General features: G+C 38.0%; 5 protein-coding genes across 9 annotated transcripts; 3 read left to right on the forward strand and 2 right to left on the reverse strand.

The window, feature by feature from the left end:
* Positions 1–204: 204 nt before the first annotated feature.
* On the reverse strand, positions 205–4,312 carry LOC135163061 (serine/threonine-protein phosphatase 5). The gene is made up of 7 exons (XM_064122206.1): positions 3,944–4,312; positions 3,172–3,561; positions 2,675–2,961; positions 2,482–2,587; positions 1,939–2,389; positions 1,662–1,743; positions 205–1,589 (listed from the first exon to the last, which is right to left on the reverse strand). The coding sequence occupies exons 1-7, from the start codon at positions 4,035–4,037 to the stop codon at positions 1,530–1,532; spliced, it is 1,470 nt and encodes a 489-aa protein (XP_063978276.1). The 5' UTR covers positions 4,038–4,312; the 3' UTR covers positions 205–1,529.
* An 85-nt stretch (positions 4,313–4,397) lies between these two features.
* LOC135163054 (BTB/POZ domain-containing protein KCTD3) lies at positions 4,398–8,372 on the forward strand. 2 transcript variants are annotated; one of them, XM_064122190.1, is made up of 5 exons: positions 4,398–5,519; positions 5,655–6,040; positions 6,244–6,360; positions 6,799–6,941; positions 7,009–8,372. In XM_064122190.1, the coding sequence occupies exons 1-5, from the start codon at positions 4,711–4,713 to the stop codon at positions 7,678–7,680; spliced, it is 2,127 nt and encodes a 708-aa protein (XP_063978260.1). In that variant the 5' UTR covers positions 4,398–4,710; the 3' UTR covers positions 7,681–8,372. The 2 variants fall into 2 exon arrangements, with proteins under 2 accessions (XP_063978260.1, XP_063978261.1); XM_064122191.1 differs by having other exon boundaries at positions 6,802–6,941.
* LOC135163073 (CAAX prenyl protease 2) lies at positions 8,361–14,722 on the reverse strand. 2 transcript variants are annotated; one of them, XM_064122225.1, is made up of 6 exons: positions 14,591–14,722; positions 10,029–10,134; positions 9,831–9,969; positions 9,259–9,495; positions 9,106–9,168; positions 8,361–8,858 (listed from the first exon to the last, which is right to left on the reverse strand). In XM_064122225.1, exons 1-6 carry the CDS (start codon positions 14,677–14,679, stop codon positions 8,644–8,646), a joined length of 849 nt encoding a protein of 282 aa, XP_063978295.1. In that variant the 5' UTR covers positions 14,680–14,722; the 3' UTR covers positions 8,361–8,643. The 2 variants fall into 2 exon arrangements, with proteins under 2 accessions (XP_063978295.1, XP_063978294.1); XM_064122224.1 differs by lacking the exon at positions 14,591–14,722 and adding an exon at positions 10,433–10,689.
* On the forward strand, positions 11,277–12,812 carry LOC135163070 (peptide chain release factor 1-like, mitochondrial). The gene is made up of 2 exons (XM_064122219.1): positions 11,277–11,442; positions 11,607–12,812. The coding sequence occupies exons 1-2, from the start codon at positions 11,277–11,279 to the stop codon at positions 12,494–12,496; spliced, it is 1,056 nt and encodes a 351-aa protein (XP_063978289.1). The 3' UTR covers positions 12,497–12,812.
* LOC135163047 (uncharacterized) lies at positions 12,953–21,695 on the forward strand. 3 transcript variants are annotated; one of them, XM_064122176.1, is made up of 13 exons: positions 12,953–13,205; positions 13,656–13,671; positions 13,921–14,142; positions 14,695–14,900; positions 15,513–15,790; positions 15,938–16,214; positions 16,345–17,048; positions 17,241–17,513; positions 18,260–18,520; positions 20,103–20,632; positions 20,723–20,839; positions 20,922–21,040; positions 21,144–21,695. In XM_064122176.1, the coding sequence occupies exons 1-13, from the start codon at positions 12,986–12,988 to the stop codon at positions 21,314–21,316; spliced, it is 3,396 nt and encodes a 1,131-aa protein (XP_063978246.1). In that variant the 5' UTR covers positions 12,953–12,985; the 3' UTR covers positions 21,317–21,695. The 3 variants fall into 3 exon arrangements, with proteins under 3 accessions (XP_063978246.1, XP_063978247.1, XP_063978248.1); XM_064122178.1 differs by having other exon boundaries at positions 13,124–13,205; positions 13,634–13,671; XM_064122177.1 differs by lacking the exon at positions 13,656–13,671 and having other exon boundaries at positions 13,069–13,205.
* The last annotated feature ends 77 nt before the right edge of the window (positions 21,696–21,772 follow it).

The following is a 21,772-nucleotide window of genomic DNA, read 5'->3' on the forward strand; positions in this document are numbered from 1 at the left end:
CATTATTCAATAATTGATACAATGATTAGTGTCATCATTAATATAGGGGAGGATGGGACAATACACTGATTTTTCCTGATGCATTTGGTACTTTATCTCATCACAAACTTCAATAAACGCATTCCACGAGAAAAGAACAATGAAAATTCAGCAACTTCGTGGCTTTAATGGCAGACAGGAACAGGAACTAGGTACATAATCAAATTCATTCGCATTATAAACATGATTTATTAACAAAAAAAAAACAAAAAATCGAATCAAATGTAAATCCATCAATCCATCAATGGAGATTTTTTTTTTTCATTTTTGTATAAAAATCTGTCGCAAATAACGCGACGAATAGCAATGGAGTTCCATTAATTCCTAAGCCTCCATCCCATCAGATATAAGAAATATGTTTATAATTTAATGTTCTTGACGAATCGCGAGTAGAAATAATTTTTCAATGAACTTATTTCTTTTTGGATATTGCGACCATTACGCTTTCGTTTGTAATGAGCTAACTCTATTGTCTCGTTAATATTCATCACTAAAAAATTATGCAGTGTTGATAAGGCTTTAAAACGCAATCTAAAAAGCGCTTCTTGTTTTTACGTTCACATTTGTTCTGAGTTTTTTCTTTGTTAGAGCACTGGAATAGTGAATAGGTAAAACATAATAGAGCGATGTCACGCATTGGTGGTGCAATCGTTTAATTAATAATTGATTTGCGGAAGAAATGTCAAATTTTCGTTGTTCTCACGGGATTTCAGCCAATCAACGCACAGGATTTGATACTGTCAAACAGTTTAGCTTTGGAATTTCTACTAATTTTTCACCGGAAAATTTTATTTACTATATACTGGGAGGTCAAAAAAATTATGTTATAATTGTCTCAAAATCGTAATTAACTTGTATAGTCGCGAAACAAAATGCTAGTATAAAAGTAATGTTTTAACGAAATCGAAATTGAAATGTATAAAATCCACTGTGTCGCAAAAGACATATATTTTATAAATTCGATAGAATAAACAAAATATACCATGAAGAAATCCATTTCATACAATCCAATATTTGGATTAGTTCAAACCGATATTTCTGTCTTATACCATCAGTTTCTTTTGCCACTATTCAGTTGATGAACCATTTGAATTAATTACAAAATTTGTATTTTATAAAAATTTTGTTTCTCAGCGCAATGCAGTTTCTTTGTATTTCCTTTCAACTTTCCTCATCCAACAATAGTCACTGTTGAGTCTACAGCTCTCAGCAAAATCAATGTAAGTTGAGTAAATACCTGAGAACATTCGGTCATCAATTTCATACAAAAAGTGTGTGAATCAATTACGCTCTTCACTTCACTCCAATTTTCAATCCATGATTAATTCTGAAAGTGATTCGGTCTCGACAATTGTCACTACAAATCACCGCTTTCACGGCGTTGGTATCAAATATATTACGAACACTTTCAATCTACTCGAAAAAAATCTTATTCATCAATCGTTATTAATTTATTAACAATAAGTTCCTAAGGGTTTTTCATCACTGCTTTAGATCATGTATTTTAGTAGATTAGTGGCATATTGCATTGGCCTGATATTTGGATGAGGCTGAAAAGAGAAGATTAATAGATTAGGACTTTTCATATTTTCATTCTACTGTTATAGTTCTATATGACGTACCACTGCTTCATAAGTCGTGAAGTTCGGTTTCATGTCTTTACCAGTTAGGGTTATAAAGGCACCTTGGTTACCCATTGTGTCGCTGCAACAAAATCGATATTTCAATTGTCTTATAATAATTGCGGTTTTTTAAAAACATTTGAATGATTTTATATAGTCAAAAACAATTAACAAAAAAACAGCCATCTGATAATTCTGATGCATAGACTATTGCATGAAGTGTTAAATGACTCTGTGTCACTCTCCTGCAATCCATTCGAGCCCCAATCATACGTACCAATAATTTGGAGCTGAGAAAACTGTGATACATTTGCCATAATGGCTGACCTCGTATCCTTCATTCTTGACTTCATGACTCCTGACTACATAATCGAGTCCATTGAGTTCTAAAAATTTATGAGTAACATCAGGTCCAAATTGTACTCCAACGCCTCTTTTACTAGGCGCACGTCCAGGTTGTGGCTGGGGATCAGACCAGAGGAGTTCACACATAACACCTTCATCTGGAGGCTGCCTGTTTCTGTCTATTTCTCGAATCTCCTTCAGTGTAACGTTGTCACGCGAGAAGAGACCCCCGTGCATCACCATTACTCGATTATTGAGACAGTGAGCTAGGGGTAGCCAGTTATAGACTTCCGTAAAGAGTTTAGCCATCTGTCCTGTGTACTTAGCTTTTACTTCTCCATCAAAACCGTACATGTGGTTCATCATCTCCGATTCATGATTCCCTAGAGTTTCAAATTTAAAAGGGAAATCACTCTTTAGTGGAACTATAAAATACTTTTCTTAAACTTCAAAAGATGAAGAATTAAATAATTACCTCTAGACATGAAGAAATGATTTGGATACAATAATTTAAATCCAAAAAGTGTAAAGATGCATTCAACTGAGAATGACCCTCGATCAACGAAATCACCATTGAACAACTGGTATTTGGCATTAAGAAAAAATTCACCACTTCATGAAGCGTAAGGCTACCCGACAAGAATGAAAAACAAATAGTAAAAGGATACATAAGGATTGACCTCCGATGGCAGACCATTGAGTTCAAATATATTGAGTAGATCATAGAATTGTCCATGAATATCCCCACAAATCGTGAATTTGCTGTCGTCCGGTATGGGCACATCAATCAAGCTCGGTTGAGCCATGAACCAGGCTTTTACATCAAGGAGAATTTTGTAAGCATATTTTCTGGGGAGTTTCTTCTGGTCTTTGTACCATTCCAGGAGCTCCTGCATAAATTTCACTGTCACCTTGCCATCCTCCAGCTGGGGACCGTTGTAGTTGTCTTCGATTGCTGGAGAAATCGGTTTTAATCATCATTTGATTTTATGTATTTTTTGTCTTTAGAGAAGTGAAAGCAGGAAAAACGCATTTTATTTTCCAGTAAATAATGAATAACAACTACTCATGTTTATCTCAAAGTACAAAAGAATTTATAAATAATTTATTGAATCAAGTACGTGAAATAAAATATTGAGAAGGAAAGGAAATTATGTCTACTCACTCATTGCTTCCAAATCAATACTGCCGGCAATATTGTTTTGATTTTCCTCCGTAGAAATAGCTTTTTCAAATGCAATCTTCTTAACTATTTTATTACACTCAGTATACTTAAGTTTAGCATCTTTGTCATTGGGTCTCGCTCTGGTGACTGTTTCAAAATCTTTGAGTGCCTGTTTGAATTTACTCAGGGACATGTAAGCAGCAGCACGTCGGTAATAACCTTTGACATAATTTTTATCCAAATCAATGGCCTTAGATGCATCGGTGAGAGCATAACCAAAGCATTCGGTCCTCAAGTATGCAAAACTACGATTTGCATAATAAGTTGCTACGTTTGGATTTGATTCTATAGCCTTTGTGTAAAATTCTATGGCTTTCTCGTAACATTGATCTGTAGGAGGAGTAGAAAATCATTATCATTCGGTCTTATTTGCGTAGTTATTGCAAAAGAACTAATGCTAGAATTCATGTTTAGCAAATTAAGAGGTTTGGATTAAGAGGTTTGGAGTAAAGGTGTTTTTTCTAAACTTGATAAGGATTAGGATTATTGCCAAAATCGTACACACAAGTGTATCCCTTCAACCCTTATCAAGTGGCGATCCTAATAAATTTGTGAAAATTTGTCAATTATGCACAGCATTGTCATAAATATTTGCCGTGTTTGGTTAGTTCGCAGCGCACGTGACTGCCACCCGCCTTGTTCTCCAATTCCCCATCACCACCCTCGCTCCCCGGAGAAGCCAACAAACATCCAAAAAATGGCAAAAACTTACTCTTGAAATAATCATTGGCTGCCTCCTTGAATTTCTCAGCCTCTGCGACATTGTCAGAGTTTTCAACTCCAATAATTTCTTGATTTTCACTCATTTTAGCAAAAGAATAAAAAATGAAAATTTAAAAAAACTCTTAACCTAACGATTTCAACGACTTCCTCGTCGATATCAGTAAAAAATCCCGATGAATGGAATTATATTTTTTAGAGAATTACGTATGTAATCTGGTTGATTTACGTTCACTTAAATTAATATTCAATTAATTCCTCGGTGTTTTCAGGGAAACTTGTCGGTTTTATAACTGATGGATATTCTCCTGGAGCCCATGGACAGGCATAACACAACCGAGTCACTTGAAGTTGTTCATTTCACTTGAATTCTTTGGAGTAATTGATTTTTAATTTTGAGGTTATGTTTGTGCAGCGATTTTTGTTTATGAAGACTGAGCTCAAGCCTTCTCGAAGCCCCTAGATTCCCTCCAATAAACAGTTTCTCTGGTTAATCCCTTAGTTTGACTCTTTTTAACGGTATTTTAAACTCATTAAAATCCCAACAGATAAACAAATATTGAAACTACCATAAAAGCCACCAAGTTCTGTTCGCTAACTTTCCAAATACCAATCAGAACCCTCTCTTCACTTATTGTTTACCTCACAATAACATTCTCCCAGCTGTCATCGGTGTCAAAGTACTATTAAATCCCTGAAAATTGTGAAACAATCCCTACCAATCGTGCGGAATTGTCCACAAACAGGGAAAACTGAAGAATGGCATTAGCTCACTCCCTGAACATGGTTGACATCGTCCACCTTAACGTAGGAGGCACCAGGTTCTCGACCTCCCGTCAAACTCTCACCTGGATCCCAGACTCATTCTTCACTGCTTTATTGAGCAACAGAATCGCCAGCAGGAGGGATGAGACTGGAGCCCTCTTCGTGGACAGAGATCCCAAAATGTTCTCCATAATCCTCAACTACCTTCGAACGAGGGACATAGACCTCCGAAACACTGACATCAGGGCGTTGAGACATGAAGCAGAGTACTACGGTATTACCCCGTTGATCAAGAGACTAATTCTCTGCGAGGACTTAACCCAGTCGTCCTGTGGAGATGTTCTGTTCTATGGATATCTGCCACCGCCCAGTATTCCCCTTCAGGAGCCTGCGGCGGTTCCTCCTGTGGCTGATGTCTCGGTGCATGGGAGGGCGTCCTCCGGAGGACGTCCAGAGGTCGCAGGAACATCGAATGGTCCTGGTGGAGGGCAAGCAGCTGCTGCTACAGTTTCAGGCACTAGTGGACAGAATCAAAAACCCTCCCTGAGCAATCATTCCAGGAACTCCTCCTTGGATTACCGAGTACCGCAGCGAAGTCTCCAGCACTCGAGGAATCCCTCACTGGATCTCAGACACGTTCGCAATAGCTCGGCAGATATGAACAAACTGTTTAAGAACGAAGTAGGGCTAGTGTTTGGACCCCACCAGATTTCGGGGTGGGTCGACCCTCTCAGGGTGCAGATCATCAAGGCTCATCACAACTGGATCGTCATTGCTTATGCTCATTTTATCACGTGTTATAGGTAGGAGCGAACATTTATTTCAAATTAAAAAAGTAACAGATGTCATGTCATGTCACTCAATTTCCCAATTTCATGGAATAATTCTTCAGCAATTATTTTCCGTCACCATTGAGAATATTTACGAATTTGTAACAGATTGAAAGACTCTTCAGGATGGCAGCACGCGTTTACTAGTCCTCACATAGAGGCAATCATCGAGAGAGTAGCGATAAATGCTAAAATGGGCACTGGAGCTGATGGTAAGATGGTAGCTATCGCTTATGGATCACAAGTGAGACTGTGGAGTGTCTCTGAGGAGGGCATCAAGACGAATATTGGAACATTTAACTTGAACGTAAGGGTTGAGTATCTGTTCTTCATTGGGAGTCAGCTTGTAGCTCTGTCTCAAACTGGGAAGATTGGTGTCTGGCACGCCATGTCTCAGCATTGGCAGATCCAGGATGTCGTCTCTATCTCTTCCTTTGACACTGCTGGATCCTTCTTACTCCTAGGGTGCAATAATGGATCGATTTATTATATTGGTAATGACGGCTTCAGCAGGGGAGGGGGTTGAAAAATGGAATAATGCGAAAAAAATATGTGGAACGAAATTCAAACAATTTTTTTCATCAAATTTGAGCTCAAATGTGATAAAAAAAAGTCTGACTTTTGCTCTATATTTTTTTGTGTCAGTCTGATTCTTTAAACGCTGCCGTGACGGTTAATGATTTGAAATTGAATGTAGATATGCAAAAGTTCCCTCTGAGAATGAAGGATAATGATCTCCTGGTGACTGAACTCTACAGGGATCCAAATCTCGACCCAATAACCGCAATATCTGTTTACCTCACTCCGAAAACAAGTAAGTATCTAATGAGAATCATTGTAATTATAAAAAATCCACTTATGATTATTTTTTGCTACATGAATTACGTACCGAACGTCTGGATAAGTAGCACAAGGCAAGTATGGATTTTATAAGTTTCAAACGAGCACAAGATGTGATAACGGGAAAGGATACGTTTTAATTAATTGCGCAAAATCCTTGCGGGAATTGGTTTTTAAACGAACAAGAAAAAATAAAACTTGAAAGAATGGATTTTGAACTATTTAAGGCAATGACCCCATTGAAGAAGAATTTCCTAGCAAAAATATCCCGCTTTTTTTTTCTGAAATCATTCCTCAGGGTGATGTTCTACAACTTCCCCATTGAAATCGACTTCTTTAACTCATTAATAATCATACCGAGGGACGTGTTAGATGGTTTGCATAATTTTTGAAATTTTTTTGTAACTTTGAGCAGGTCTCTGTGGGAATTGGATTGAGATTGCCTATGGCACTAAATCGGGAAGTGTCAGGGTTATTGTACAGCATCCGGAGACAGTGGGACATGGTCCACAATTATTTCAGACGTTTACTGTTCATCAGAGTAGTGTGACGAAGGTAAAACAAAATACGAAGTTCAAATAAAAATGACCGATGACCGTCTCTCAATGCCCTCAATCCCCAGGTGACGCTGTCTGAAAAATACCTCGTCTCAGTCTGTTCTGAGTACAACCACGTGCGATCCTGGGCAGTAACTAGATTTCGCGGAATGATATCGACCCAACCGGGCTCGACCCCGGAGGCCTCCTTCAAGATAGTTTCACTAGACTCAATGGAGACATCCGTCAGTTACACAGCTGGTAACGACTTCGGTCCCTTTGGCGAGCAGTACGATGAACAGGTGTTCGTCCAGAAGGTCGTCCCCGAGACAGACCAACTATTCGTTCGTCTCGCCTCCAACGGAAAGAGAGTTTGTGTTATACAGTCAGTGGACGGTTCAGTTATCACTTCCTTCTGTGTTCATGAGTGTGAGGGATCCAGCAGGATGGGCTCCAGACCCAGGAGATTCATATTCACCGGGCACTCCAACGGTGCCATCCAGATGTGGGATCTTACAACTGCTCTCGATCCCTGTTATGATGCTCAGAAGACGAGGGATTTTACTGGGGGACCGACCCCTGAGGAACTCTGGAAACTTCTCGATCAGTGTGACTTGAGCAACAGTCATTGCTCGACTCCCTGCATTAGCCCCTGCCCCTCGGTCGTATCCTCAGGACCCAGGTTAAAAGCTAGTAATGTACAGTTCTTGAACCAGTCGCAGTTTAATTCGGACGGGGCGGGTTCCAGTCAATCGTGAAGGGTAGGGATTAATTATGAAATCCTGTAGTGAAGTGGTAACATTAGGTAAGTTTACTTATTTCCTTTCATGTTTTCTGACGTATATCTCAAATCAAAAATTAAACTAAAAAAACAGTTTATTTTATGTTCGTCAAGAAACAAAACTGGAAATAAACGAATTTGCCTTCTCTTACCACTTCACTTCAGAATTGTTAAATTATTTCAATGAATTTAAAAGATGAGAGAGGGTTGATCAGCTTTCAATGGGCAATCGCTTAGGATAGACTGAATGAATTTTGGATTTTTTTTATTTTCGAGGATTTTTTTAGATTTGGAAATGAGACGTGTTTTGTTTCAATTGTATTATTTCATTCATTTAAGGTATTTATGGGGGAATGATCAAAGAAAGTCACGATAATTCCCAGTTCTGTTTTATATACTGATTTTTAATCGAATTGGTTCCCTAGTTATTGTATTTATTTTCGCTGCTCAAAATGAAGGGAACATTTTAAGAATTTGATATTTACTAGGTGAATCTCGAATTAAAATGGCAAATTGAGAATCGTTTGACCACTAATTAATATTGAAGAATTTGTTGAATCTAAAAGATATATTTAATAGATTTAATTCCTTGATTTGAGGAGATTGTATAACCGACTGTCTTTCTTCTGTGATCTCAATGAAATCAATAAACTCATCAATAAATCATCATTTATTATTCGTCTAAAAACTTTGTCACAAATCTTATGTACATTAGTAATCAATTAAGACACCAGAATTCACTTGAAATGCTTCTATCTAATTATCGCAATACCCAGACGACTGAATAATCAAATTTTCGTGATGACGGAGAAACCCAATCTTAAAATTATCGTCTGCGTCCAATTTTCCTAGCCAATAACATTTGTCTCGTCAACTAGCGATCTTTCTGTATCAAAGGAGACCTGTTTGGGGAACTATTTTCTTGTCTACCAGTGCATAATTATAGAAAATGCTTATGCCAGAAGAGATTATTATTGAACCAAGTGGGATTTGTCATTGGTGTCAAGAGGAAACACCAGGCCACTAGACCAATAACAAAGACGCTTAGTAAGCCAACACGTTTCAGACGATTTTCACACGCAAGCACTTCCACGAGATCTGGAAAACCCATGTGATTGCAGAATGAATGAGCTGCAAATGGAGCCACAAAGTGACCTGGAATTATATGGAATCAATTAATTTTTTATACATAGAAGGGAAGATATTTCGGAAGCGAGTATTTCTATTATTACGAGATATTTCATAAAGAAATGAAAAAAAAAATAGCTGGTCATCTGAATTATTCGATCTTCAATTGACCGATTATGCAGATTATGTAAATTGCTATCTTCGCCAACTATCAGCAATAACCAAAAAACAAAAATAAAATAAAAGTAATAAATCAACTATTTTGGGCAATCACCTGTTTTGGCAAATAGAAAGGCTGCATAAGCTCCAAATAACGTCGTATATGCAAATTGAAACCCTGAAATTGATGAAACAATGTTGAACCTATATTTTGAAGGTTGACAAATGATTGACGTGTTTATTTAAATGAATGTGCCATTTTTTAAACCTGAAATAACGATGGCATGTTTAACATCCATCCCCATCTTCGTCCTCTCAACTACATGATGAAGATGGGCCATTCCGAAAAATAATGGGCATACAAAAATGGCAGTGGTTGGGCTGAAACACTGGAGCAGTAATGGCAACATGCAGGCCCTGAATGTCCACTCCTCACTCAAAGGTGCAACTACCTGATTCCTCCAGAATATGAGAGTTTTTGCACTTCCCACCCAATACATGGGTTCTGGAAATAAAATGAAACTTGAAATAAGTAGACATTGCTATAGTCATTGTTACTAATAAATTAGGAAATTGCTCCTGATTGGATGGAACTTTACCAGGTGATTTTATTAATTTTTTCATAATCAAGGTTTGGTTTAGGTCTTATCTTTTGACGGAAACCGATTCTAATGATTACCCAGCTTTTATTTAGAAGCAAAAATACTTAAGAAGTGGCCGGATACTCTAATCTTCAGGAATTAATAAAAAAAACAATTCTGGAGAGCTATTTTTGTAATTATCTGGAATTCATTAAAATAAATATTTGACAAAATCGTACGTACGTACAGGCATACTGACCAGCGTACAATCGCCAAAGTCCGTTGAGTCCCTGCATACTGAGGGGCCCCAGAAACAGCACCATCGTCAGAAACAGAGGAATGAAAATAGCCTGGAGTAATCCAGACCATCTCAGCCCTAGTAGCTCCCAAATGGATGCCTTAAAAAATATTTTTCAGTTAAAATTCACTTGACAAAATTTTCCTGTCGGTTTCTCACCTTTTGAAAAACTTTGGCATTCATTCCGAAGTACAGAGATGCTGGAGAGATCAGTGACATGACGAAAACACTGAAGAATCTCTTTTTGATGATACTTGGATGTTCCCTACGTCAAATTAACAACTTGTTATTGGAGGAATGAATTAAATTTTCCATTTTAGATCCTACTTTGTTTGTCTTAAAGCCATTTATTTCCGGAATCGCATAAATCGAACTTAATTTCTGCGATTTTAAGACAACAATAACTTTCTAGTACACTCTCCAGGTTTTGAATTTTCCCGGATTATTGGGAGGCCACCTGGCGTCGTTTCATGTTAGCCCTCTCCATGAGTCTCCCTCAGACACCCTGGAGCCCACGATATTCTAAATTCCTGGAGAAAAACGAGGAAAACCCGGTGAATTACCTGTTGTGCGGTGAGCTCCACACGTGGAGGCTCGCCACGTACGTAACCGACAAGATGAAACACGAGAGGATGGCATAAACACAGAGAAACTCGTCATTTTGGTCACTCTCCTCCATTCCCATACCATACTGTACGCAAAATAAAAAAGAATGGAAGATTGCTCCATTCCGTTGGATGCTAACAATGATGCCAACATTTCAGATTGAATGCTGAACCCCTGCCGCGTATCAATGAATCAATTTTGAGAATAAAGCCGGCTATAAACGAAAATTTTCTGAAATTCACAAATCGAAAACGCTACTTCATTTTTTATTCGGATAGAATCGAATATGGATTATTTATTAAATTTGAGGGACAGAAACAATTCTAGATGAATAGTATGGGATCAAGAAAAATAATTAGATTGAAATAGTTATTTAAAATATATACGTCTTGCTCTTGGTCGCTGCCAGTTGTCAAAATAGACAGTAGCGCTTTCTATCGCCGGGGTCCTCACTATTGGGCTGAGCCCTCTCCGACCTACACGACCAACAACTATATTTGGTGGTACAGCTATGGCAGAAAAGGGTACATAACCTATAACCTCTTCACTATTTACATCACTTTTAGTAGAATTTCCAAAAAGGATTGTCCGTGGTTCCAGGGCACCTATTATTAATTAAATGGACCCAGAACTGTGAAAGCAGCGAATGGAAAAATGTTGCTTTCCTTAACAGGAATGAACGTTGGGAAGCATGGGGTGAGAACTATCGGGAAGGTACGGAAACAGTTCAAAGGAGTGTTGAATAATTTCAAAACTGGAGTTGATTCCAGAAAATATTATGGAATACGTGCAGAGCTAGCGATGCCCGATAATTATGTTAAAAATTATCTCCGAGCTATCACCAATGCTTATGTCAGTAAGACAAAGGATGAGGACTTTCGGTATCTTGTGCAAATTAGGGAAATTATAAGCATTTTGGAGAATCGGATGAAGCTTGAGGAAAATATTACAGAATGGAATGAACTTGGTAAGTTAATTATTAAAGACATCACTTAATTATACAACTGATTTCATTTTGAAATTTTCCGTGATGTTTTTCAAAGGTTTTTTCTTGCCGGAACTACTAGAGTAGTCAACAGACGATATTGCATGACACCATCTCATATACCTTTGCATTTTTCTGCTTCACAGCTGCAGGAGACGAAGAGATAAAGAAACTCGGATTCGAGGAACTACAAATGTACATAAGCCATTTAAATGAACTAGATAACAACCTGTTAGAAGTAATCCAGGGCAACCTCGGTCGAGATAGTTGCAAAAATGTAATGTTCGAGGTAACAGCAGGAGTAGGAGGTTCAGAAGCGATGATATTTGCAGCTGATCTCCTGGAAATGTATCAGAACTACTGTGACCGCCTTGGGTTATCCCAAGAATCTATTGAAATTAACACAACAGTGGGTGGCATACGTTCTGCAAGTATGGTCGTCTCGGGTGACCGAGCATTTGAAATACTCAGACACGAGGGAGGTGTCCACAGAGTTCAGAGGATTCCCTCCACTGAGAAAAATGGAAGAATACACACTAGCACCGCTGCTGTTGCTGTTATTCCGCAGCCAAGTGACATTGAAGTTGTCATTAAGGACAAAGATTTGAAGATCGATACGAAAAAGGCGACTGGAGCTGGTGGCCAACACGTCAACACAACAGACTCTGCTGTGAGAATCACTCATATTCCCACTGGAACTGTCGTCGAGGCACAGACGGATCGTTCACAGATAAAAAATAGAAAAATTGCTATGATGAAACTGCGAATAAAAATCTACGAACAACAGTTAGATGAGCGTATGGCAGAGGTAGGATCCATGAGGAAGAAGCAGAAGGGGATGGGCATGAGGAATGAAAAAATTAGAACTTATAATTATAGCCAGGATCGAATCACTGATCATAGAATTGCTGATGGGACTCTACATAATTTGAGGGGATTTATGGCCACTGGGGAGGGATTGGAGGAGCTTCATGAGAAACTTCAAAGGCGGTTGCAATTCAAGATGCTTCAGGAGGCTATTGAGCGATGGAAATGACCAGAGATAAAGTCGTGATAATGACGTTTAGGTGAAAAGAACAATTATTTATTTATTTTCAGAAAGAAAATAGAAAATGCAGAGGAATGAAAATGAAGTGATGAAAGAGTTGAGATCCCAGGACTCTTTGTGATAAGCGAAGATGGAGCGAGCCCTCCTCCGCAGATGAAAAATGATATTTTCAATAGATAAATGCACTTGGTTGTGCCGATAGAGGTGGAACCACGTGTGGCTATGAGGGAAAATGCAATTTTGTGTCCTAAATGGATCCGTTTGTTAATAAAGATTTGTAAAATCATAAGAATGCTAATAAGAATGCATAATTATTTTATCACCAATAACTCTACAGGCAGTATAATGTACAAATAATGAGAAGATTAAGGGCAGTTTTCAAATCAACACTCAATTTAAGCCAATCCATTGATTTTTCCACTTTTGTTTGCTCGCATCACAGGAAAATTTTATCAATTTTTCAAAATTAATGGACAAATGTACAAAAAAAAATTTTTATTGTACAATCGTGTACTAATGATGTACAATCGACCGCATGGGCTCGTTTTTCTAATTAGTAACTTATGGCCGCCATTTACCTGCAACTATAAAACCGGCCATGCCCGCAATGGCCGTTCACCGCAATGGTGGCGTAGTACACGGCAAGTGGATTGGGTGGTGACGACTATTCTTCATTCGTTAAAAAAACCTAATCCGAGTAAGTATCAGAGAAATCCTGTAAGACTCCCAACCGTTAATAATTTTCTGTATTCAAGAATCAAGTTAAATTCGAAAGCGGTTTTTTAAATAAACTTAATATGTTGTTCTGTTGGGGTGTATTAAGAAACGGACATAAAACTTGAAAAATTCGTCTGTGATCCTACGTATAATTCACATTCCGATACGATAAAGTCTATTGATTTCATGCGGGAAACTATTACATGATAATCCTGTTTATCTTGGGGCATATAATAGTGATATCGAGCCCTTTAACCCTTATCTTGAAAAATTTTTCTGGGATTTCAACGAGGGAATGTACGAAGGGGACAATGAGCTTCAGTGAAACGCGTCAACACGTGTCTTATGTTAGAGATCGCGGAGTAAAAACCAATTATTAGAAAAATTAATTGAATGCCTGTTATTTAGTTTTGAAAATATGTTTCTGCAGCCGAAGATACTACCGGGTATGTATTTATCTGTGCCATTATTATTATTATTTTTTTAAATTGCAAGATTTTCCGTTGAAAATTTTGTGCTTGAAAAAATGTGGGAAGCCTTTCCTGCGAAAAATTAAAAAGAATATGAATCTTGATGTTGAGCGTTGAAGGAGTATTCAATCAATCGTTAATAAAGAATCTGTTATTGGATAATTTGTCAGTTGTAAAATATTTTCCATTTTACGGGCTCAAGGAGGGGTTGTCTCAATATTTCAGGAACGCCATACTCCGAATGGACAATCAGGTCGGTACCTTGGAAGCCGGCGGGATTTCGATGATCGACTCGTCAGGATTATCGGAGTTCTGTGACATTCCAGAATTGTTAGAGTCAGAGTCAACGAGCCTCAGCCCACTCGCCAATTCCCTTGACCATCATCTGGCAATACAAGAGGACAAGGAATCTAATACTGATGTAAACATGGGCATTGAAAATACGTGGTTGGTATAATACCTGAAATTATCAATCATGAGTTCCGTTGATTTGGTTCTGCCGCAATATCAGATTAATGATGGATTAGGCTATTGAAGCAAACCAAATAATTTCAAGGAAATTATACCCATATTCTTTTTTGTTCTTTTTTAAAAATACAAAATTTTTTGGAGACCTAAGGAAATACCTTATGTCTCCAATATTCCACAAATATTATTCCGTCCTTGTCCCTCACAAACTTCAGTAAAATTCTTGGACCTGCGGTAAACGCAGGCATTTAAATTCGTACGTCTCACAAATTCTTTCGATCTACTCTTCGAATGCGATGTAAACACCACAACCCTTCCGCAACAATCTTTATATTCTACAAACTACAAGTATCTATTCTTTCCATAAACATAACCTATAACTTGTTATAACTGTTAATCAATTTGCTCATTTGGTATGAAATGTTACCATATTTTATCCAAACAGTCTGGAGAATTAGAAATCGGGATAGGGAAAGAAGAAAAACCTCGGAGTTTTCCGAAGTATTTTAAGATCATTCCTTCCCTTTGTAGGGCTGAAGCAAACTGTTCAAGATCCGATGTCGTCAGTATGGCAATACCCCTTCCTCCACCTCAGGCATTCGATGATTTCGCCGACATAGGCGCAGACCCAGCCGGGGAAATTGCTGGTGCTGAGTACGGTCCCTTCCTTCCACCGAGCTCGAACCTGAATAATTTGTTTTCAGATTCTGCAGATATTCAGGAGGATACAATTACCGGTTAGTATTTTAAACAAGTAGCATAGAATACTATTAGGCAGAAGCCATATTGCCGTTAATTTCTGCGTTATTAGTATTTTCTTTCTCTGACTTCTGCCAATTTTGACAACTACCTGACTAAGTATATATGCACCTATCTCCCTCCCTCTCATGGCATTCTATTAAATTTTTTGTAATTTAGAATCTAGCAAGTTATAAACTCATATCATATTTTATTTATTTATGTTCTTTAAATTGTTTAAAACATTTATTTTCAACTGTTTGTTGGCCCTAAAACCTCGTTCACAAAATTTCAGAAATATAGTCCAAGCTTTATGTGTATTATGGACACCACCTTAACTTTAAAATGAGAACGCTGGTATACTAAGGCGTACCCTCTCACGGTTTTTAATGCGATGGAGAAAAAAAATCATCATAATTAGTGATAAAAAAAATACCGTAAAACATTCACCTGATGTGAATCGGTCCATCTTGAGATGCAAGACTTTCATCGTAGTCTAACCTCAGTTTAAAATAAATTCAACCGATCCGTCGTCATCATTCCAATACTGAAATATTTCAGGGACTTCACAAAAGTCTTCTGGGACGATATAAATACTTAGATTCTTGTAGAAGCGACAAACCCCGCTGGAGTGTGTGGTCTTCGAAATCTTGGGAACACGTGCTTCATGGCTGCTGGACTACAGTGCCTTACTGCAACGCCACCAGTTTTGATACATTTTCTGCAAATGCAGCAGGAGGATGAAAAGTCCCCTCCACCAGGATCTCTGATGGAGAATTTCAGCTCGCTGTTGAGCAAAATGTGGTCTGGGAGGTACAGTGTTGTGAGGCCGTATGAGTTCAAACAAACGTTAGCAGCGTATCATTCTCAATTCAAGGATTATAGACAGGTAAGTTAGAATCATTAGAGTGCATGTTGTGCGTGATTTATTCATAAATATTTACTACATAACTGCAATAATGGATTTTGTTTTCGCGTGGAATGTTATTACGAATTCTTCAAATATCACATTCAGTGATTGAAATTTTTTTTTCAGCATGATTGTCAAGAGTTCCTCGCTCTATTACTCGACTCTCTCCACGAACAAATGAATACCGCCAAGCCTACCAAGAGTTGCCAAATGCCACTCTCAGCTGCAATCACTGCCGACTCTCTTAGTATGAATAGTCACCGTGACAATTTATCGTCAACTTTTGATACTATCGTCACTGCCTCTAGTAACTGTAACGATGATCTCATGGATACGTACGACAATTCACCCACATCAGATTGTCCGAATAGTCCTAATGTAACAATGGCAGGCTCACCAAGAGGTCAGCCTTCTTTCCAGTCATTCACATTGTACTAATTATTGCTTCTGGCTGGTGCCACATTCTCACACTTTTTATTTTTTCAAAACTGTGCGATTAGACAGACGCATTAATAGTTTTCCGTTTAACACAGGTTTCGACTCTCCAATAGATGGTTTGGATAGTACAGCGAACTCTCCTTCAGGTTCTCCTTTACCCGATGACGAGGAAACCCTAGAATCGGACGAACTATTGAATCTAAAATCGGGTTTCATTCATAACAAAACACACAGCGATGAAGACTCAATGTACGGATTTGGTGAAATGATGGAATTAGCAAAGAAACCAAATCGTTACAATCAATACATCGATATCGTTAAAGATGCCAAGACAAGCAATGCTAATTTCCTTGTAACTCCCCAGGAGTGCAACAATGAGATTCATTACGACTCCCAGAAATTTCCAAAGGATAATCTCCGACGTATGGCGCTAGACAACGCAAACTTAACCGAGAACCACGATTTTGACAATAAAAATTTGAGTATTAAGAGAATCAAAGAAGTTAATGTACAAAAAAGTAATTGTAATAATTGCTTGTCGGGGGGATCGGATACAGAGTGTGAAAGTGCATCGGAGAAGTGTAATGTGAAAAGAATGAGACTCGAAGATCAGGAAAAAAATCGTAGTAGAGATGGACTTGGAACTAGTGGAGATTTATTATTAAGTCCAATGGAAAATTGTGATAATGGTGCTATTGCTGCGCAGGACGAGGTTGAGGCTGATAAACACTGGGCTAAACATCTCAAGTCCAACAGGAGTGTGATCGTTGATACTTTTCAAGGACAGTTCAAAAGCACGGTAAAGAATATAATGATTATTATTCATTAATGTTTATGGGATACAGAGCTCCTCCGCAGGGACAATACTTATCAATGTAATTATCAAAAGGGGCTGAAAGTGGATGAGCCTTATTGTATTGTTATAAAATGAGCTATTGGCTATCTATGGTCTAATTTTTAATGTATTTTCAATTTAATTAATAATTTGCAGGTGGTCTGTGCTGTCTGTCAACATGTATCAGTGACATACGAGCCCTTCATGTACCTATCAGTGCCCCTTCCACATGCAATGGAGAGACAACTTACTGTCACCTATATACCTGCGACCAATGAACCTCCACTTAGATGCGTTGTATCCCTCAACAAACAATCTAATATTGGAAAATTGAAAGAAGAATTACTTAAAACGTTGGAGAAAGAAGATATTCCCATTGGTAATTTGGCATTAGCTGAGGTATTGGAGAATCACATATCAAGAATCTTGGTGAGATTCTAAATGATTTTTTAAATATATTCGTTGAATATGTAAAATGCTGAACACTTAGAAGGAACCCTAGGTATGTGTCCGCTTGTGATTTCAAGGAAATTGATACACAGAGAAAAAAATGCGTGCGAAGTTTCGTAGAGATCACTGTCTGACACGTAAACATGGGGTGAAATGAGAAATCGGAAAAAGTACTACACGAGTAGAACATTATATGAATCAGTTCCGGTTTATCGTCGGATTTTCCGGGAAAATCCAGCTGACGCCCAACCAAAAGTGGGCGATAGAATTAGTCAAAGTAGTTTGGAATTTTGGACTAGTGAGGGACTAATCAAAAACCCATTAAGTATTGTAAGTCGATATTCGATTAATTTATGGTTTTATTTAATGGAATATATATCGAGTTTCCTGGAGAATTAAGAAGGTGACACTTCATGTAGTCTAGATTGTCATCGATACTATCCTCCAAAATTAGATAACGTTTTGATTACTTGATGAGAGAACATTCTCGTAATATGGAGTTTTGATTACGAGGCTACATCTCATTGAACAGTATTTTGTCAGATTTATATTTTTCTTTTTCATAATTGTCGCGTCTCCTTATCAATCCTATTTATTCACTCAATTTTGAACAGTTCTTGTTGTCCTAACAAAATCGTTGAAATTGCCATTTCTACTGCTGCTTTATTTGATGCAGTATTCATTGAAATTAAAACGAAATTTTCACGTCTGTCTTCGTGTTTTAGGATGATAACTTATTATTGAAACACGTCAAAGATACAAGCCGGTCAGTATACGCATTCGAATTGACGGATCCTCCAGAGGTTTATGTATCAACGAACGATTGTGATAACGATCTTGTACCACAGACTGAGCCCTGTCGGAATGTAGCCAACACAGAAGAGGAAATTGGCCAGTGTACAATATGCCTGGAGGAGTTGGATGGAGACTTAATGGAACATGGTGGCAATAACTGCAGTGTCATCATGTGTGAAACCTGTATTGAGGTGAAACATTTTCTTTTAATTTTATTTTCATTCATCGATTAGGAATTCAATCGATTATTTCATTACTTCCGACGAAACATAGACTCTCAGGAACTTCGTGGGAGATTAAACATCCAATAAATTGTTTCAAAATTTTTGACTGACGGAACCCTGCTCCGGGGAGCGGTTTTACTAAGCTGAAAAATATTTCTTCCACCCCGTTTTATTGCGGTTGATATTTTCGGAATTCTAGAAATTATAATCTTCGTTCCTCGTTGTTAATCCTCACTAATCCCCCCATTTAAATCAGTTGTCATTTTGGAGCCGATTTATGACCTCACCCATAATACCCTGTCGTTCGGTTTTAGGCCGTAGTCGCCCCTACTAATTGGGGTTTTCCAGCCGCCTTTAATTCAGAGCATTTTCCCGAACCCCAATTGTCGTGATCTAGGCGGAGCCAATTGTGCTTTAACACGTTCCAGCACACGCTGCCTAACCAATAGGAACGCCATTCGACCTAGACCCCCCAACAAATCCAAATTTCGAAAATGTCTGTCTTCATGGTCCGTGCTCTGTTATATCAACTCCAGCACTTTCGCATTTCTTTCGTACCTCTCGTTAATATTTTTGAACAGTATTTGTGGGGAAGAGTTCAATTCGCTACTTTTGTTACTATTCACGTCGAGATTTATACAATGGAAATCAAAATTATTTCAAGCATAATTACACATTTTTCAATACTTCTGGAATATTTTCACTCAAAATTTCCAATTCGAAGCCTTAAAATTTTATAGCTAGCATTCGGCAATGAAAATGCACTCCCCTCAAATCAAGTTAGCTATCAAATTAAGTTAATTTAAGTGATACATTCAAGTTAAGACGTTTATTCAAGTCGAAGAAATAATTTTTTTTAAATAAATGGAAGTTAAACTTTGAAACTGAACTCTGAATGAAATTTGTTGTATCCCAATGATGATAATAGCAGTGTCAATCTAGCAGTTGGAGTATACAAGCCAGGTACATTCTGTTGCCACATTCTTTACTTCGGGAAGGTCTGAGACAAGGTCGATTGATACTCTAGACGGGTAGTGTTGTAACAGCATGCACAAGAACCAGAAAAAGTTTATCGGGTATCTAAGTCGGGGATGCTCTGCTGAGTGGAGATGATACCCGATGAATTGGAAACTTGTGCGATCCGCTATTTGAGTAAAATCTGCCAGCCGATTTATCAAAAATCGGAACTCAATTCAGACTAATCTGACACTGCTAAGTACTGAGGGATTTTTTATTCACATTCTCATTGTTAAGTACTGAGCCAAATCAATTCACATCTACCCCAGCCATATAATAATTTCATTGTATTCTTGTTTAAATAAAAGAGATAATTTAAATTCACGTGGAAAGTAACAATGACGCGGGGGGTTGGGAACTTTCTTCCGTTTTTTATAGACCCGTTCATTCGGATAAATAGAGTGAGAATAAATTGATGAATGAACCAAATTGATTTAATTTCCAAATCGATGAAACAATCGAATCGAATCGATGAACAATTATGAAATAAGCTAGATCGTAAACTGACAGAGCAGGGCGTATTACCCAACAGAACTACTTCAAGACCCAAAAGGAGCCACGAACGTGTCCGGTGTGCTCTGCCGAGGTAGAGCCCTCGTCCTTCACAAAAATCCAACAGACAAGCAAACCCAGACCAGCTGTGAGAATACTTAATGTACCTGTCATCCTACGCTATGATACGAATAACGATGAAGCTCCAAATAATCAAAAGAAGACCGAATTATGTGGGTATCCACATCTGGTGAGACTTCCATCAAGGGTTAATGCTAAAAATCTTCATGAGGTTTTGAAGAGCATCGTGCCACAGGAGGAAAGCTATACGATTCACTTTGTCGATGGCCAGGGTCACCACTGCTCGCGGTGTATGTATAACACTCATTGCACGGGGTGCCCTGTTCCAGAGACTGGAATGGTATCCCTCCAGACCAGTGATACGTTAGCAATTCGATATACAGACAATATTCCAAAAATCCCACGATCTAAGGATCATCTCAGTATTGACAGACAACGTCCACCACATCCTTTATCTCTCTATGACTGTTTGCAAGCGTTCACTCAAAGGTTTGTCATTTCTTTCATAATTATTCATAATCCAAATGAAAGAGCGATTCGACAAAATATTCATTAACCGTCGTTTTTGCTAAATTTCAGTGAGATATTAGATGAACACAATCCTTGGTTTTGTCCCAAGTGTGAGAGAAATCAGTGTGCGACGAAAACTCTCGCTGTTCATCGGTACCCCAAGTACCTCATAGTATACCTCAAACGGTAATTCGATTTTCTATTTTTCGTGATTTTTACGTTGACTTTCGGTAGCATTCCTCTACTTCTATTATTATTGATTTTACAGATTTGTGTTCTACGAATGTGTTAGCATGAAATTAGATGACAAAGTGACTTTTCCTCTTGCGGGACTCAGTATAGGACGACATTTATATGATCTCTATGGTTGTGTCTGCCATTTTGGAGGTATAAATTCTAATTATCTAATGAAATTGAATGATTTTATGTCAAGAGAGCTCTGCTCCCTTCTCTTGCTACTCCAGTGAACTAATCGTGTTCAATTAATCAGGGGTATCTGCTGGGCATTACACTGCATATGCAAAAAATCCACGCACCAATTGTTGGCATCACTACAATGACGAGTTCACCAGCAGGCAAAAACCTCAGGAAGAGGATTTCAGTAATGCTTACATCCTGTTTTACAACCGACAGGGGACCAACTCCAAGCCGTGTAATATATAAGTCACTGACGTGGTTACCTCAAGAAATTTCGAAAGACAAACTAAGTGTGATAAGTGTGAAAGAAGAACGAAAGGAGCTTAAGTAGCAAAAAATGTACATCCGGAATCTTTCTGCATTCGCTTCCTGAGGATTTTTCAACTCAAGTAAAATAAACATTTCAATTAAAACCGTTGTCGCTGACGTGATAATTTCCGAAACAAACCGCAAAAACTGAAATTATTTTTTTAATCTTTTATTTCTATTAAAACCGAACGAACGATAATTGAATCTGAAAAGTATTGTTATCATTGTGAAATGTGCAATTATGTTATGTTAGTTATTATTTTTTTCTATTTATGCCTTCACAGTGAAAAATGAAAAAATAAAAAGTGAAATGTGAGTGTTTTTTTTTTTCATTGAATAACATTTGAAGAGTGAGAATAATTGGAGGAGATATTGGTCTTAATGAGGTGGTCT

This window comes from Diachasmimorpha longicaudata, chromosome 5, assembly GCF_034640455.1.
Source record: "Diachasmimorpha longicaudata isolate KC_UGA_2023 chromosome 5, iyDiaLong2, whole genome shotgun sequence".
Taxonomy (NCBI): domain Eukaryota; kingdom Metazoa; phylum Arthropoda; class Insecta; order Hymenoptera; family Braconidae; genus Diachasmimorpha; species Diachasmimorpha longicaudata.